This window comes from Vicia villosa, linkage group LG1, assembly GCF_029867415.1.
Source record: "Vicia villosa cultivar HV-30 ecotype Madison, WI linkage group LG1, Vvil1.0, whole genome shotgun sequence".
Lineage (NCBI taxonomy): Eukaryota > Viridiplantae > Streptophyta > Magnoliopsida > Fabales > Fabaceae > Vicia > Vicia villosa.
In genome coordinates this window covers 213,722,507-213,741,421 of record NC_081180.1, presented here as the reverse complement: position 1 = coordinate 213,741,421, position 18,915 = coordinate 213,722,507, and the positions used below count along the sequence as shown (strand labels likewise).

General features: G+C 36.0%; 2 protein-coding genes across 3 annotated transcripts; both read right to left on the bottom strand.

Annotated features, from left to right (window-relative positions):
* Positions 1-3,076: 3,076 nt before the first annotated feature.
* On the bottom strand, positions 3,077-7,584 carry LOC131644863 (cellulose synthase A catalytic subunit 8 [UDP-forming]-like). Its single transcript, XM_058915476.1, has 12 exons — positions 7,186-7,584; positions 6,965-7,041; positions 6,806-6,857; positions 6,566-6,713; positions 5,853-6,474; positions 5,611-5,748; positions 5,409-5,534; positions 5,110-5,322; positions 4,779-5,016; positions 4,476-4,675; positions 4,020-4,373; positions 3,077-3,928 (listed from the first exon to the last, which is right to left on the bottom strand). Exons 1-12 carry the CDS (start codon positions 7,364-7,366, stop codon positions 3,341-3,343), a joined length of 2,937 nt encoding a protein of 978 aa, XP_058771459.1. The 5' UTR covers positions 7,367-7,584; the 3' UTR covers positions 3,077-3,340.
* A 3,033-nt stretch (positions 7,585-10,617) lies between these two features.
* Positions 10,618-14,592, bottom strand: LOC131644862 (uncharacterized). Of its 2 annotated transcripts, none has more exons than XM_058915475.1 (5): positions 14,039-14,592; positions 11,593-12,686; positions 11,349-11,513; positions 11,077-11,250; positions 10,618-10,869 (listed from the first exon to the last, which is right to left on the bottom strand). In XM_058915475.1, exons 1-5 carry the CDS (start codon positions 14,424-14,426, stop codon positions 10,855-10,857), a joined length of 1,836 nt encoding a protein of 611 aa, XP_058771458.1. In that variant the 5' UTR covers positions 14,427-14,592; the 3' UTR covers positions 10,618-10,854. The 2 variants fall into 2 exon arrangements, with proteins under 2 accessions (XP_058771458.1, XP_058771457.1); XM_058915474.1 differs by having other exon boundaries at positions 11,077-11,256; positions 14,039-14,591.
* Positions 14,593-18,915: the final 4,323 nt, after the last annotated feature.

The following is an 18,915-nucleotide window of genomic DNA, read 5'->3' as shown; positions in this document are numbered from 1 at the left end:
AGCCAACCGCCAAAGCTCAATAGTCGGTAACCCTAAAACTTAACCTCGTTTATTTCTCTGCCTTTAATTATTACTTGAGTCAGATCCGCTGGTTTCTTTTTCCCTTCCCCATATTATTGCGTGGTTAGTAATTCTAGGGAGTGATAACTTTGAATTGAATTAGAATCATTAATCTTACAAGATAATATAATCGAAGCTGATCACATGATTGTTTCACCCACACACCTTTTATGGTACCCCTCTTGTTGCCTGTTGTCTGTTGCCTGTTGCCTTGTGTTTTTTTTGCAGAATAGCCTTGTCCCTCGAATACGAGGATACCTCAGCCATGTTGCCTCGACTAATGCAAATATCATAAGTCCCTAATGATGCTGCCTTCGATACACTAAATATGATCTCGTCCCTCGGAAGTTGCCTACGAAGGGCTGAGGTATCCTTTGGTTGCCTAAACGAAAAAGGCTATTCTGATCTTTCTCTTAGACTACCTGCCCCTCTATGGCTAGGGACAGTCTTTGGCGAATGATAACTCGATGACCCGTTAACATCCAAACGAAAGGCTTCCCGCCCTCTTATGGCATGGATAGACCCTTTCACCCTGAAAGGCTAAAGAACATTTTTCATCTAACCAGGTAATTTGCCCTTAATTGCATGCTCTGGTTTAAAATCTTTTTATACCCTTTTCTCAAAAACTTTCAAAAAGCTACGCTTATTTACAAGCTAAAGTCTTATTTCTTTTCTACCCTTTTTCTTTCAAAAGAGCAAAGCAATTAAGAGCCCATGGAAAACCATGGATGCAAAGGGTGCCTTACACCTTCCCTTTGCATAATTACCCCCCGAACTCAGTTTTTTATTTAAAAGTTTTTTCCTATTCTTTTAGTCTTTATGATATTTGGATAAAATAAAAGTCGGTGGCGACTCTTGCTTAACCGCGACATTTCGATAAAGTCAGTTCACTGTATTACAGATATGCGTCTAAATCGTTAATAAATGTGAGAGATACTAAAGATGAGAAAGAGATTGAATCAACAGGTTTTGAACTTAGTCGTTTGAACAATTGAACACTTAAGTAACCTACTTCCAATGATAATGAAAATGACAAAATTGACTTTGTCAATTTTTCGAACACTTGTTGTGTAGGTATTATTATGCACAAAAAATTTCACAAATAGTTGGTATGCAATTGATTGCAAGCCAATGTTATCTAAGTGTTGTAGATTGTGAACTACAATTGCAATTCTCTACACAAAAATAGTTTTGTATTACAATTTAAACACTTGGAATTATTAGCAATTTAGCAATTGTGTACCAATGTCGATAGCAAATAAAGACAAATAAGGAGAGGGGAAAAAAAAGATTTGTTTAGGCAGTTCACCGACTGTCCTCGCTACGGTTACGTCTACCCTCAATTCCAAATGGGAATTGAGATAATTTTTATTTCTTTACAAATTGTTTTACAAGAGAAGTTAAAGCAATAAACAAGCAAACTCAGTTTTGATGTTGATTCTTTATCTTCTCTCCCCTTGATCTTAAGCAAGATCAAGTCGCCCAACAATGCCGAATCAATCCTCCAATTAACGTTACTCCCTTGACTGGATTCTTGTCCTTCAAGGCTTTCGCTCGGCTGAATTGCCATCGTTAATTATTGTCACCCAAGAACTTTGATTGACCCTCTGTCTACTGTTACTCCCTTGACCGAATCCACTGTTCTTCAAGGATTTCTCTCTCCTGAATCGAATCCAAAGCTTCTAGTCAAAAACACTTTGATCTTAAAAGACAAAACCCCAAAGATTTTATTCAATGAAACCCCCAAAATTCTTCACCCAATTAGAATATACAAATCCTTAACTTTGGACGTTATCACTCTCAATCTATGACCACTAAAGCAACAATGATTATGTGTAATTGATGAATCAGCAAGAAGAATGAAGATGAGAAGAATATTTGTCTCTTTTAAGTTTCAAACTTGTGTTTACCTAGATGCATGAATGTATTTATGTGTGTGTGAGAAAGAGGGCAAATTTTGGAAAATTCGTTCACAAAAATGTCCAGAAATGTGTGATGTGTCGACCTCCAACACTATGTGCGTCAACCTCTACAAGGCAGTGAGGTCTAGAGGTGATCATGCACAGCATGCGCCAACCTGTGGATACTTATGCGTCGACTTACACAAGGCAGTGAGGCCTGGAGGTTACTTGCATAATATGCGTTGACCTCTGGGACCCTATGCGTCGACCTACAAAGGACTATGCATCGACCTACAGCTTGTGTGCGCCGACCTATGCCTGACAGAAGTGTTTTTCATGGAGTTTTCCTTTTCTTGCTCAGAGGAGGTCGACTTTCAAGAGCTATGCATCGACCTATGGTATGCATTTTCACCTAAAACCGTGTTTTTGACTTGTGAAATTGATCCACATGCATATGAACAAGTTTAGAATGATTATGGAAGTGTTTTCTTGCAAGAGTGCACCTTAGGCTAAGAGGATACCGTACAATACATTCTACTTCCAAAGACCTAGTTTTGACATCACTCGAAATAAACTTCTTAAGGTATGCATGCACTCACAATTTGTAGATATTTTCATTAAAGGATTAAGTAATTCAAATTTTGAACGAATTGTATCCAAGATAAAAATGGAGAATATTTATTCACCAGCTCGTGGGAGGTGTTAGAAATCAGAAAATTCATTGTATGTTTCTCATTAAAAGGAGCAATTAAGTTTTTAAGTTCATGTCTATTTAGATTCATGTATTAAGAGAGTTGAACTGTTATTTATTTCTCCTTATAAATATAATTATAATATATAATATATCTAAATACTATATTTGTTTAGTGCTTTACTCAAGCACGAAAATTTCTTATTTCTATTTTTCCTAAAATGTCATTGTTTTTTTAAAACTGGATTGGAGTTACAAAACTATGTATTAGAATTTCTGAATTTATTTGGCTTTATATGAAAAGGGAAGGGAAATATTTAAGTAAATTACTATAACTATAAATTCTTGTAAAAAAGGCAGGTAACATAAGTTATATGAAATATTTATGTTCTCACTATTATTTCAATTTTTAGATCAAAAGAAATTGAAGAAAAAAACCACTATTTTTACATTGATATCTATAACCAGTAAATCATTGGTCTCTTTACACAGAAAAATTGTCCAAACCAAGGAAAAACAAGTACACAACCATACAATTCAAAATGCTTGCACATTTCAACAAAGAACTAGTGCTAATGACTTGCACACCTTGCAGATTGAATCATCATCATCATCATCAAATGTATTCCATATCTTTAACATATGATCAAAACTTGTTCAGCAAGCAACATTGTTGGTAATGTGAGACTTAACAATCAATAGAAATGCAAGTCTGAGAGATAGCTGCACTATCAACTTTGCTCACAAATGGATTGATCTGAACCCAAACAAGTGAAAAGACAGAAGCCAACAACACTGACCAAAGAATAACAACGGTTGGAGTACGGTTTTGGCGACCCATAAGACCTTTAAGGAATGGATAGAGATGAAAGATCACCCAAAATGCAAAGAAAACTTTTCCAATGAGTGGCCCCCAAGATTCATAACCACCATTCAGTGCATCGGAAAATCCAGCAACAACGCCAACGAGGTTGATAATGATAAGGCTTGTTGGCGGAATCAAGAGTGTTGTCCATTTGATCATGTATAGTTCACCAAACTCTGCATCATCTGCAGCTTTGGCTGTGACTGTGAAGTTTGTATCAACACCTGCTAACATCTTTAGGAAACCTTGGAATACTGCGAAAAGATGAGCGGAAACACCTCCGATCACCCAAAATTGCTCGTTACGCCATAAATCTTCTATGGTAACGCCGCTCCACCTTAGCTCGAGTACACTGGTCAATATAATGGAGATGAAGAGTCCAAGAAAGAGTGCACTTGCAAGGTTTGATAGCTGCATCATATTAGCAACAACAATTTGATGTAAGGACTTAGTGCCATTAATAATCTTGTATGTTAGATCAAAATAAAGACGAGGAAATTACCGTTGGGATGATGAATTTTCCGGTGAGTAGGCAAATTGCAGGCAAAGTACAATAAGCAACGAGAGGAAGGGAAGTGAAAGGATAAACAATGGTGTTGATATAAGCTAGTCTTTGTAGAACTTTGAGACGGCCTCCAGCGAAACCGTACCAGAGAGGACAATGTCTACTAAGGAAAATTTCAACTGATCCAAGAGCCCAACGAAGAACTTGATGCAAACGATCGGAAAGATTGATTGGCGCTGACCCTTTGAATGCTGGCCTTAAGGGCATGCAGTAAACTGACCTCCAACCACGACATTGCATCTTGAAACCCGTTAAGATATCCTCAGTAACCGAACCATATATCCAACCAATCTGAATACAAAAGAGAGTTTTAGATTGCTTAAGCTACAAGAAATCTTTCAAGACACTTAAAAAGGAACGGAAAAAGTGTATACAAAAACATGAATGTCTAACCTCTTTTCCCCATGCTGTCTTTTCTTCGTATCCGCAGCCAATTACATGAATAGCCTCCTTGATCAACATTGAGGGATCAGCAGATTCAGACACACCACCATTCTCCATTAGTGTTGATTCAATGAAAACAGTGGACAAACCGAATGTTTTCTCAAAGCTAAGTTGTGAAATAAGCATTGATCTCTCGTACTCGTCATAATCTGCAAGAGAAAGAAAAGAAATCAAAATGCATTCTGTATTGAGGAGTCTGGTTTTATATTTAAGTAAAACTGTTCGACAACAAAAAAATATCATTGTGCTTACTCTCAATCTCCCTAAGATTAAAAATGGCAGCATCCAACTCTTCCCTCTTTGCGTCTTTATAAAGCTCTGAGGCATCTTTAGTAGGCTTCTTTGAAGAGCAGCAACAACATGATGATGAAGATTTTGGTAAATTTGGCATAGAAGGTGGACTGTATCCATAAAGCGCTTGTCGGTTGAAAACGGTTCCAGTCCCCACATATACAGGTCCTTGAATTCCATCAAGTCCTTTCATGTTAACCTGGAAAAGGTCAAGGTTAGATATTGCATAAATAATTGTGTCCATGATTTTCACCTCTTAATTGTAAAACTCTTCATTTTCATTTAAACTTACATCAAAGAAAACTGTGTTGCGATTGGCATATCGATCACTGCGATCAATACCATCAAATCTCTGGGGGAACTGAACATAACAAAGATCTCTACCGACTACTGGATCCATCAGAAAACACATCGCTTCTCGAACAGCCTTGCTATTGTTGACATAATGATCACAATCAAGATTGAGAATGTAGGGGGCATTTGTAAGAACAGCAGACACCCTCACCTATATTAACCGAAATAAGCGTTAAGAACAACAAAATCTAAACGAGCTTGTATAAATTGTTAATCTTAAGTATCTATTGATCTTACCAGTGCATTTTCAGCACCAGCTTTTTTGTGATGGGTGTAACCTGGCCTTTTCTCTCTGGAAACATAAACCAACCTTGGAAGTTCATTTCCTTCTATGTCGTGGGCACCACTGTGTCCGAGGAAAACCTGACAACGATAAACAGAATGTGAGTATGTCACTCATCATTAAGATTTGATTACACGCAAAATTGAACGGATATACCTGAATCATGCCAGGATGATCGCGCGAATTATTTCCTGGCCAAGAGGTTCCGTCTTGCATAGTCCATCCTTCATCAGGTGTTTTCTGAGCCTTTGCAACCAAAGCATTGATTCTGACTTTGTACTCTTCATAGTCTCTCTGACCGAAATGAAAGACAGCCGTTAAGAGAGTGTCACAATATTTATACAATTGTATTTATGATCATGTACTGCGGAAAAGACTATTTAAGTTCAGTTGCTTACTTTCATTGCTCTACGCTCCTTCACGAAAGAAGGTTGAACCTTGTCCTTCAAGTAATCAATCTTCTGAGAGAAGTAAAACTCGGGTGCACGTGGTTCGATTGAAAACTTTTTACAAAATGGAACCCACTTTCGTGCAAAGTCAGCTGTCTCCACAAGGGACTCAAACGAAAGCATTGCCGCACCATCATCTGATACATAACATGATACTTTATCCACCGGATAGTCCACAGCAAGGATAGAAAGAACTGTGTTAGCTGTGATCAGCGGAGGTTCTTTCAACGGATCGACCGTACTAACAAAGAAATCCACCGCAGCAAGCTGAGAAGGTTCACCCTCTCTTTCAAACCTCGCGGAGAGCCTATCAGTATAAGCAACCCTATTGATAGGAGACCATTTAGGGAACTGATCCAACACCCAGGAAAACGCGAACCAGATCTCACAGATGATAGATGTCAACCACAGACCAAAAGCACTATCAACTGGATGTGTAACTCTATAATGGAAAAACAGACCCAAGATAATAAGCCGCATGATAACGACAGTTCTGTATGGTCCGAGTTTTGATTTCGAGACTGGAATAATGACCGAAAGTGGCTCAGCCGCAGCAACCTCAGACGAGGGCCTGCAAAACATACCATACATCCATTTACATCAGAAAACGCATTTTATATAATTTTCTTCGGAAAAATTGTGTCATATCTCATTGAACTTACTGCATTTCTTCCATCTGCTGTTCTTGTGGAACAGGAGCCTCATTTTCAGCCTTAGGTGCTGCCTTTTTCTTCTTGTTCTTTTTATCCTTTTCCTTCCAACTTTCCACTCGATTTTTCCAAATAGGATTTCCAGATTCATCATTCAATTCTACAAAAACAAACCAAATTATAACTATCAGAGTCCATTTCTAAAGATATTGTTACAAGAAAAATGTAAGCTATAAAGTCTTTCTTCTTTACCACTGTCCACTGTTGACACAGTACTGATATGCCTCGCATGGAGTCCAACATCCTACATAATACAGGCAGAGGTTGTAAATGCGAAATCGCAACGATAGAGAATCCTAACTCAAAAACTAAAGCTAATTGTAATTTGTAACGTTAACGTAAATTTGCTACCTGAGAAGTACTGATTTGTGCAGGCATTGTTGATTGATTTCCAGGAACTTTGGCAGCATCCTTACCTCTTGCTTTATCTACAAAACATGCAAAACAAAACAAACTTCAAGATATTTCACACAAAAACTCATGTGATGAACCTTATAACGACACTTTTTACGCGACACATAGAGTATTTCGATGAACAATTTGATATTGGATTTGGACTAATGTTATCATACCAGCAGCATAGGGATTACCACATCTCAAACAAACGCTACGTCCCTCGCTGTTTTCATAATCAACACAAGCCTTACAAATCGGGAAATAGCATTCATGACAAGCCACAAAGACTTCACCATTAGCATCAACTCCAACTTGTTCACCACAAGAGTTACAGAAACTAACACCAGATTCCATCATTTTTGTATCTCCTCAACTTCAAGGACCAAAAATAACTCTATCACCCTTAATTTCTCAATCTATAAACTCTTTCATGGCTTTATATGAAAGAGCATGGAGTCAATATTGTAATTATAATATTGGTGAAGTTGATTGTAGTGTATGGTGGGTTCATTTTCAAGAGGTTAAGTGGTTGGTGTCATTCATTCATTGTTTAGCTCACACACAAAGTTACTACTACTATTTAGTATTTAGAAAGACACAACCAGAGATCTGAAGCAACGTGTGTGTTTTGTTCTTTTGTTTGAATTTATTGCGGGAAGTATAAGGAAGGATTTGGTTGGCATGTGTACGTCTTTTAACTAACAACAACGCTTCAACTACAAGTTTATGACTACTGACCAAAAATCTTTAACCAAACTAATGTTTCAAAATATTGTAATAGTGATGCTTTTCAATGAAGGAAAAATATGATGGTTTTTGTAAGAGGTTGTGGTTTTTATTTATTTATTTATTTCTCAGAGTGATTAAATTGTAATGAAAAAATTTGAATAAATATTTTAGCATAACAGGATCGATTTTCAGATTTTTTGTAAAAGAATATATATTTTTATATTTTTGGGCATTCATTTAAAATTTTAAAAATAGTAGTAAGGAAAACAAAAATACTGTCAAATTAATACATTAATAATATATTTACAAAAATAGTGTCTTAAATGAGTTTATAGATAATACGCAGAAAGGTAGAGAATAATATTACATATATTAAAACTTTTATATTTACTCTGTCATATTAATATTTTAAAAATAAAATCGTGATTTGACAGAATACACGCTTTTATTAATTGACAGTATAAAATATTTTATACTATTAGTGTATATTTTATTTTCTCATTTTAAATACAGTTATTTACTAGCACATTTGATGTGTAAAGTCACAAGTCAGAATCACAATTTATTATTCTTGTTACTAAATTTATTTAATTAAAAAATAAATAAATAATTTATTTTTTAAAATTTTTTTATTTTGATGCAAAAATAAGACGATGAGACACGCACTTTATTGAAAATTTCTAGATTTAACCTTAAGTTATATGTGGGAGGTTCAACTATGAGTATCTGTTATGGCAATTATAAATGGTTGAGTTTTACACCGCCTATGAATAATCGCCTACGAATAAGTAAAATGTTATATTTATAAAAGGGTTTATTTATATACCTAACGCCTTAAGATTTTTGGTGGAGATGTGATGTCTCCTTCTCATGTGGTCATGAACTATAATTGTGGGTGAAAAACAATAGAACTTGATGCATTATTTTCAATCAAGGTGAAGATACTTGGTGTTGGTTGAAAATATATATGTTGAAGAAGTTCTACATCGCTTAGTTTTTGAAAATATATCGAAAGAGCATCAACAAGTGTCCAATGCTCTAGGACTTCAAGAGTGAGACACCACATCTCCACCAAAAATATTAAGGCATTAGATATATAGGTCGTCAAGTCGAATCACGACTCTAATATCACTTATTGTGGAATCAGAGAAGCATTGAGTGTATCAATAGATTAAATATTTAGGTTCCAAGAGACATTGACACCACATATTATAATTGTCGTTGAAGACAATGAAAGCTGTGTATTATTTTCAATCTTGGTGGAGATTATTGGTGTTGGTTATATATGTTGAAGAAGTCCAGCATCGCTTAGTTTTTGAAAATACACCACATATTCACCCAAAATTTTAAGAGATAAAGTATATGGATCATCTATCTTATAAATTCAACATTTCTACCATTTTTAGACGATGTGAGACTTAACCACTCACACTAGAATTCATACATGTTTAAATATTGTGAGTTTTTTAATCACTTTTATATATTTAAATCTATCTATACTAAAATTCCCACATCGGATATGGCCTAAATATGTCCTTATAAGTGGGAGCAATCCTCACTGTACAGATCATGGGCCGCCTACCAATTATATTCATGCACTAAACTCAAAAGAGTGTTTGGTGTGAGGCAGTGTATTGGAAAGATTTCAAGTCTCACATTGGTTAGACATAGAGCATTTGAAGAGTTTATATAGAGTAACACCTCTCACCTTACAAGCCGGTTTTGTAAAGATGAGTTAAGTCAAACTTTAATATGGTATCAGAGTCTCGTTTAAGATCTAGTGGGTCACCTACTATCATATTTCCGCTATCAAATCACCCATCATTTATTTCCATGCTTCAAATGTCTAGTTCTAAAAGTGAGTGAATATATTAAAAGTCTCACACCAACAATATATAACTTAAACATATCCTTATATCGTTATAAGTAGGAATAATCTTCACCCATCATTTATTTTCATGCTCCAAATGTTTAGGAATAATATTTACCCTATAAACTGATTTTGTAAGGATAAGTAAGGTTAACCTTTAATAATTTTTCACCCATCATTTATTTCCATGCTCCAAATGTCTAGAAATAATCTTTACCCTATAAACTGATTTTGTAAGAATGAGTAAGGTTATCCTTTAATAATTTCAAAATACATTACGAAAATGGATGGTGGATTGAAAATTTTCCTTAACATTTCAATTCTATATCCCATGACCACGATGAGGATTGGAAATTTCCTTAGCATTTCAATTCTATATCCCATGACCAATGATGTTAAAATATTATTTATGGGTCATGCTAACATGTGCCCTAAGGACACGTGTTAAAATACTACTTCCCTACATATAAATATAACTTTTGAAGATATGGTTCAAATATCTTTCGGTAACTCATTTTCAAGACTATGTGACAAGGAAGCTAATAAAATCACACCTAAATATTTACTTTACTACATACGTTTCTTTAAAATTACGTAATAGAGAGAGAGAGAGACTTTATTTGACTTTCAATGGAGAGTAGTAGCCTTCACAGTGAGATGATAAAAGATGATACATGACAGTTTACAGACAAGGTTTCGTGTATCTCATTCTTCTTACCTTATTCAGCTAAAATTTTAGCATTTATTATTAATAACAAATGCTTTAGTATATGTTACTAACTAGCAAAATGACACATTTCTATTCCCAAGTTGTTCTAATGTCACTTCATATTATTAAATCAAATGAAACTTAACATGAGAAAATTCATTTCCTATTTTCCTTTTTCTCATATCTCATGACATAAACCACAGAAATAAGCATCTTCCAACACAAGAATGTCAATAGAAAACAAAACAAAACAAGTTTTTGACATTTAAATAGTTAGACTTGGTTAGTTGCTCAAACATGTTTGATGTTTCTGCCAAATTTAAGACAAACTAAAAGAAGAAAAGTACAATGTTGTCTTTCTCTTCGTTTCAGTCCAGATCAAATGGATTCACATGAATCAGTCACGTTTACACATTTGTACAAGTAGATATTCGTCCAAGAATTAGTCGATCGTGAATATGTATGATATCTCCAATGTGTACAGCTTCTATTATGTATCTTAGCAAATCTACGCAAACTACTAAGCATTCTCAAGTGTCACCTCCACAATTCCTGAAAATCGAAATACACAATTGATGCATCACTCAATAACAATTGTATCACTCAATATGTTAGTATGTCATAAGTTGTTTTCATAAGTTGTCTGTAACAGTCTCACAAATGCTTTCGTCAGTAAATATGTTCAAATAAGTCAATCTAAACAATCTCTGAGAAGCATATATAAGATTGTTAATAGTATTTTAAGGCAGAGGGAAATACCGCAACATTTTTGCAATTTACATCCACACCAGCTTCCATAAGCCAATGATAAGTTTTAAATTTTCTGTAGCAACGTTCGGCTTCAGAATCAAGCCATAAATTCCAAAACAACAAAGCCTCCGGGGGAATTTGTTTGTCAAAATCCAGATTTTTCCCTAGGCTTCTCCGAATTACCTGAAGCTACAAGAACTCAGAGATTTATTTCGGATTTTAGAATACATAAAACCAGATTAGACTCGAGTTACTATTGCAATTTGCAGGCATATCGATACCTGACCAACTTCGTTGCTTTTCTTGGTGCCTCCGCTGCTAGAAGCAAAAGAACTCAGTTCTCTCTGACCAATCACATTAGAAACCGTATTTTTTCCAGCATAATCATTTTGCAGATAGAGCTGCTGTGGAACAGTAAGGGTCTCGACATTTGCCATTTCGAGTCCCTTGCATGTAGACATGTGCATGTCAGTTTCCAGAACAATAAATATCAAGCAGAAAATGAAAATATAGATCCATACATACCTTGGTAAGCTTTAATGAACTATCAAGACAGAAAGGACTATTTGCAGGAGTTGCATCAAGGGCTGAAATTGAAATCCGTTCGTCGCCTACTTTTGCATGAAAATCATTCAGATTGTTGATTATTTGTGGGATTGCAGTCATACTAAGATCATGTTCACTATATGAATCTACTCCGTCCACATAGGTTTGTGCAAGCAATTCTGAAAGAACATGCATTGCGCCAACCATTATCTTAACATCCGGCTTTCGAGATTCAATTAAAGACTTGGAGAGACCTTCAAATGTTTTTAGAAGATCGGTATAAACATTGACTTGAGATGATGATGATGGATGCGATATTGATGAATGACCCTTTGTAGGGAAAACTTCACTCATAGTTGACCTACTAGCCCATGGATTTTCAGCTCCCTTCACAGAGTCATCGACATCACCTGTAGTTACAAGTTTTCCTTTTGAAATCGCGAAATCTTTTTTAGAAGGCTGAGTCATCGTACAATGTGAATTTAGCATAGGATCCACAGAGCTACTTCCTGGATTATTAACCATACTAAATGGCTTTTCTATTCCGCTGATGTTGGTTGAATACCCAAGTTCTCCCGTGACAATTTTCATGAGTAAGTCCTCTTCTGACAACAAATTAGTAGTTCCAGGCACAACAGAGTTCGAAGACAAAAAATCATCAGTAACGTATCCAATACCAGGAAAGAACTGTGGAGCTCGAGGATTTAACGTGTTATGTTTTTCTGTTGCTTTCTCAACATGATGAAATTCTACAGATTGTGAAATTTCTGATGGAATTAAACTAAAATTTGTGTTTCCCTTCCAACAAGGAGAATCCACATCAGTGTCACAATCACCCAGATAATTTGAGAGCTCAATTTGAGGAGCGCTTTTAGTAGAAGATATATCACGCGATATCTTGAGTGGAGCAATTTTGTTTTGTGCCATAAGAAAGGAGCTAGACTCATCAGCAGATTGTTTTGTTCCTTCGGATTTCGATAAAATGTCTTTTCCCGCAATTATACCAGTGCTTTTTTCAAAAATGCCATCGGACACTGTTAGATGATGATTCAACCCGTCGAAAGCCGGCTTAACTGTACAAACCATTCCATAATTTTCTCAATTGTGTCCTATTTTGTATTCTAAATAAAATTTTATACGAAACATGAAGTCAAAACTAGTCATTAAATACTAAAATAAAAATTCCAAAAAAAAATGCTAGAGATTGATCCCAAATGGGAGCCAAGTTTTTGATGTCCCTGCAGCAGCATAACTGAATCAGTTCACAGTATGATAATATTACTAGATATGGGAGCATAACTGGAACAACAAAGACAATGTACTATATGGGTACACTAATTCGATAACTCTACTGGTGCTGAGACAGTCAAAATGGAGAGTCATAATCGTGATGTTTATCTGAGTATGAATGATATGAAAAGTGTGTCCTTTACTCTTGGTGATTGTCAGCTTATATAAGGTCATCTCTGCTCTGAGTCTTTTATGACTGATTTATTTGTCATTATGAGATATGTCTACTTGCCTAGTTGAAAGAGGGAATCAAGTCTAATATTTCCTATTCAATGGCTTAAATGCTCTGTCTGTATGTATAATGGACATTGATTAGAAGTGAGTTGCATTTGGCCCTGGCCCTGGCCCGGCCTTCTCAGTCTGGCCCATTAGGAGTGATCCGGCCTATTCCTTTCCCATGAATAAATTATGTCCGGGTTCGGTTCCAGCCCTGTTGTTTTAGGTAAAGTACCAGGATGTACACAGTCTCAGTCTCCTCAAACATGAGGCATGTAAGGACGAGATGCTTTAGAAGAAAGACCAAAATGTACATTGTCCCTCAAACATTAAATTTGTAGGGACGAGATAGTGAGAGATTGGAATTTATAGAGAATGGTTTAGCTAAAACAATGACCCACATGAATATAGTTAATCTTCAAAATAGTTTCAAAAATAGGAACCAATAAAAAGAGTCATTTTATTTTCATCTTAGATGTCCATGTCAATAATACATAGGGCAAAATAAACTATTAACTTTCTTATCTTTCAAATAATCAATTTTAAGACGGAATGAAGCACGAGATGAGATTACTCACACATTTATACATTCAACAGCCCCCACTTATTATAAACACATATTCAAACCGTCCGAAGTAAGACTCTTTAACACATCATGTCACGCCCAAGACTTGACGAAGGATCTTTACCATCTTAAGAATTGTGGATGGGCCTAAATCAACCTTATAAAATCAGTTTTTAAGGTGAGTACTGTCAATCTATATAAACCCTTTAGAGACTCTATGTCTAAGCAATGTGAGACTTCCGATTTTCTCAATACTAACTTTCTAGACCTAAACAATTCATGGTTGAACTATCAATAAGACAGATACATCAAATTAAAATTGCAGAACAATATAGCAAGACATAAAACAACTACCTTTCTGAAGCACGCTCACATCACCAGCTGAACTACCACCTTCAAACTGTGTCCAATTAACCACATCAAAGTCACCATTTTTATCCAATCCCATAAAAGGGTTCCCTTCAAAAACTGAAACTCCATTAGAACCACCTTCACCCGGCAAAGCAGTAGCCTTCACAGCACCATTCAAAGACACATAGCAACCCTTTGAACCAAGGTTACTTTTTCGAAAAGAATCAAGCAAGGAACTAAAAGGGTCATCATCATCATCATCATCACCACCATCATTTACAAAGGGTTTAGCTGATAAAGAAGAAGAGCGATTGAAAGTGAAGGGTTTTGCAAGTGGAGACAAACGAGAAGTGGTTAATGAAGCTAATTGGTTAATCTCGTTTTGATTCATCTTTTGTTTTGGTTTTTGTCTCTTTGTGTTCCTTTGATGAAGGGTGGTGGTGATAATCGAAAAAACCACAATTAGAATCTTGGTTTTATCATCGTGAAAAACGAAAGAGGTTTCTGGTCAATAGTAGACTTTGAAGTTTCATGGCTAATTACTGCTTTAGTTAATTATTATCCTGGTTTCTTCCATGTTGGTCTTGTAAATTGTTTTTGAATATTTTATTTTGTAAATTATTTTTAATTTTAAAGTTGTTTTTCAACATTATTGAAAGAGAAAATTGTTCATCGAATCTATCTTTAGATATTTAGATATGGAGCCGCATTAAATTTTTGAGAATTTCTCACCCCATTTCTCATATCTCTCGCGCACTATTATTTGACAAAATTGTTCTCTATTTTCGTAGATGTACTTATGGAAGTATTTGATGTTATATTTGCACCAAATTCTTCCTCTCCCCTATTCTTCACTTTCTCATTTTCAAAACTCCACTTTCTCTCAAACTCAAAAAAACAAACTTCTAAACAAATTTGTTTCTTCCTCTCGAGTTCGGCCGAAAACGTCATGGTCAACTACCAATACATTCCAACAAGTTCCAAACTACATTTAATCGGTAAGTTTTCGACGTTTCGAGTTATTTTAGAGTTTTTTTAAAAAATAGAGATTGAATTCGATTTTTAGGAGTAGGAATGATTGAGTAGTGTTAGAAATAAGGTTTAGCTATAATGTAGGTTCTATTTAAAGTTAAAAATGGACGATCAATCCATTAAAAAGGGGTTTTGAACCCTCCGCTACAGTGATCAGACGCCATTGTTGCATTTTGAAAGTTTCAGAACCTTTCGTAGATGCATCTACGGAAGAGTGGAACGTTGGGTCATTTTGTAGATGCACCTACGGAAGAAACTCATTTTTTCAAATGTGAGACACTTCCGTAGATGCATCTACGGAAGGTTCTATGCAAATTTTTTTCCTTTCTTTTTCTTGTTATAAGTACCTAGTAACTTACTCGATTTTATTAGATGACAATGCAAACATTATGGCACACCATCCTGACAGGGTTATACATGGGAGGACTGCACAACATGCATCCGTGTGGCATGAACGGATGCGTGTAGTATCACACTTGACGGATGGAGCTACCGTTCCAAGACAGGTACCTAATACACCCGATGTATCTGTTACACCTGTAACACCCTAAATCGCCCCACGAAATTATATAGGAAATTAATAGTAAAACAAAACATAATTTCAAAAATATTAGGATGCTACCTTCATAATTACACAAAAGCTCATAAAGTAGATACGCAACACATAACACAAACTCATCATGTCTGAAATTATTTTCTTTTAATCGCAGCGGAAAATAATAGTACGAATCATTCACAATTTTTCAGCATTACACTGAAAACATAAATTGACGATATCGTCTTCAAACCAAATAACAACATAAGTACTAATAGAAAATTCAGCAATGGAGTTTTATAAAGTTTCACTCCTAAAACAACTAAACAAACGTGAAACCCCCAAGTGTTACGTATCAGAGCGACACCGACCTAATTACGCAAAGCAAGGCGATTCCTCAGCTAAACGTCACTTCAAGCTACTCCGGATTTTCTGCATGTTACCAATATAATGGTAACATTCAAACAGAAGGGTGAGATATCATAACATTATAAACAGAAGTATAATAATGAGCATATCGAAATACAAGTTCACAAGATCATACTCTATGTTATCTCATTCATTCATTTCATTCGTCATAAAACATTACAACATACAATCATATATACATTCACATCAAGAATCACAATCAGCAAATCAATAGTAATAGTAATGATAATGCAATGCGACCAACTTCCTAATATGCATGTGGTACCCAGGGCAATAGCCCACATCACTTTTCCAATTTTTGGCATAATCGAGCCAAAGCTCACGTCACTTTGCCAATCCAGGCCATGTCATCGTCATCGTCAAATGTAAAGTATGCAATGTCTAAATGTGACAACAAAACAATGCAACACAAGGAATCATCACATCACTTCCAATTCGGCTAACAACATCTGGTCATGCTATGGAAACAACATGCAACTCATCTTCGTACATCGTTTAATCACCACGTCATTAACAATCACAACTCTTCAAGTATAATATATGTACAAAAATCACAAAAATTGTGCCCCCACCCATAAAATACTAATTTATTATGGTCAAACTGGTTTTCATAATTTAGAAAATGATTTTAGCTTTCTAACGGTCCAAACGGCGCGTCAAACGGATACCCGAGGCAAAAGTTATGAAAGTTTTTCAAAAATGCTGCCAAACAGTGAGCAATCGATTGCACCATAATGCAAATCGATTTACACCCTGTCCAGTAGCATATTTTCACAAAAATTAACAATGCAAATTGATTGCTCCAACATGCAAACCGATTGCATGCTGTAACAGAAACAAAAATACTAAAAATTAATTAATGCAAATCGATTGCACCCTTGTGCAAATCGATTGCACGTTGTTCCGGTAGCAAAAATATTAAGAACTCAGCTATGCAAATCGATTGCTCCAACATGAAAATCGATTGCACGCTGTAGCAGAAGGCAAAAACCTTCAAATTTCAAAATACGAACCTTTGTTTTTAAAACCCCAAAAGCCCCAATTTCAACACCAGAATCCATTCTTTCAGTACCAATAATTTCACCCAATTAGTATCAACAACATCATAATCAAAGAACACCAAAAGATTCATAAAAACAAGGAATGGAAACATAGCATACAATTCATAGAACCTAATTTCTACCATTCCCCACCATTATACAACCCCTTATAAGGTTAGAACCGCACCCTTACCTCGTTTGGTGATTCTAAACCTTTAACCGGTAAATTCCCTCGTTCTATGTCGTGCTCTCGTCTCTTCTCTTCGCTCTCTCTATGCTTCTGTTTTCACGATCGTTTGAAAAACCAAAACCCTCAAACCTTATGTATTTTACCTCTTCTAACCCTTGGACCCCTAATAGGTCTTTCCATCCTTGTCCTCACTTAACATCTTAGAATTACCCTACTACCCTTATCATCTCTAACACCGATATTATTCTATTTTACTAATTAAAATAATTCTACTTAATTATTCTAGTTATTTTAAATTATTCTGAAATACTCCAAAATCCCTCAAACATCACGGATCATCACAGACCATCATATTTTCATCTAAATATCGTGCATCTCAAATATTTCACAAAATCACCCAAAAAACATCATTTATATCAAATGCTTCACAATGACTCATATATTCATGCTAAATCAATTAAATAATTAATCTAGAATTTAGGGTGTTACATCACCCGTTCCACCCGGGTCGTCCCCATCCGTTCTAATTGACGGGCCTTCTCCATCTGTTCTAGTTGAGAGGGGTATTCCATCTACTACTGCATCACGGAGGCCTCGCGATGATGCGGAGGGTTCCTCACAGATGCCCGCCACCCGCAGACGTCAACGTGATAGTTCTTCTATATCTATGCATGTGCCAATGACGGATGCTGTAGGAACTTCTGAGGTACGCGAGGATGATTTGGTGCCAGAGCTTGTCTGATACTCGGGGGGTCATAAAGATGCGTCCCTACTTACAGGGTATGCAGATCTTTCGGCTATACATATCTGGGAAAGGGAGGTAAATTTTCTTTGTTTATTACTTATTATTTTTTATTCAGTCTATGACTTTGTTTACTAATTATTATTTTTTATTCAGATTAATTTTTTTGGAAAAGTTCAAGAGAGGGAACCCCAAAGGTTCTACAACCACGCCCAAAATATTACTGCTCTCGTGCAGCCTGACGAGCCGTGGTTCCAGGATCCACTTGCAACTTCTACTTTGGGAGACCTATGCACGGTCAGCTTCCAGAAGATTCATAACGAGATGCTAATGGCATTTGTGGAGAGGTGGCATCCAGAGACCTCATCCTTTCATCTTCCTCATGGCGAGATCACCATTAATCTAGATGATATTGCATGCCTACTACATCTACCTATCAGGGGTACCCTCCTTAGTCACGGTAGGCTGACGAAAGAGGAAGCGATGGAGATGCTGATGGAGGAGCTGGGGTTGATCCTGATGATGCGCTTGAGGAGGTGGAGAGGATCCGCGGGGCACATGTGAGGTTTCTGATAACACGATTTTATATCGTATATTTAGCTTAAAATCCATAGATATTTATAGCATTTTCCGTTTATTATGTTAATTTATTATGATATTACGCGTGTATTTGCTTTATTTCAGGTTTTACACTTCAATTACGACTATTTGCGAAAAGGAAAGAAAATAGAGCTAAAACGACCCATATCTATGCCTAAAAGACGAAAAAGGAGTGCTGAAGCGAAAGAGGAGTGCAATTAGGACCCAAAGGCCCAAAAGAGACGAACCAGCCCACAAAGGAACAAAATTGCGTAGCCCAAACCATGCAAGCAAGTGGAGACGCACGTCTCCACGTTCTCTTCTGCCACGTCA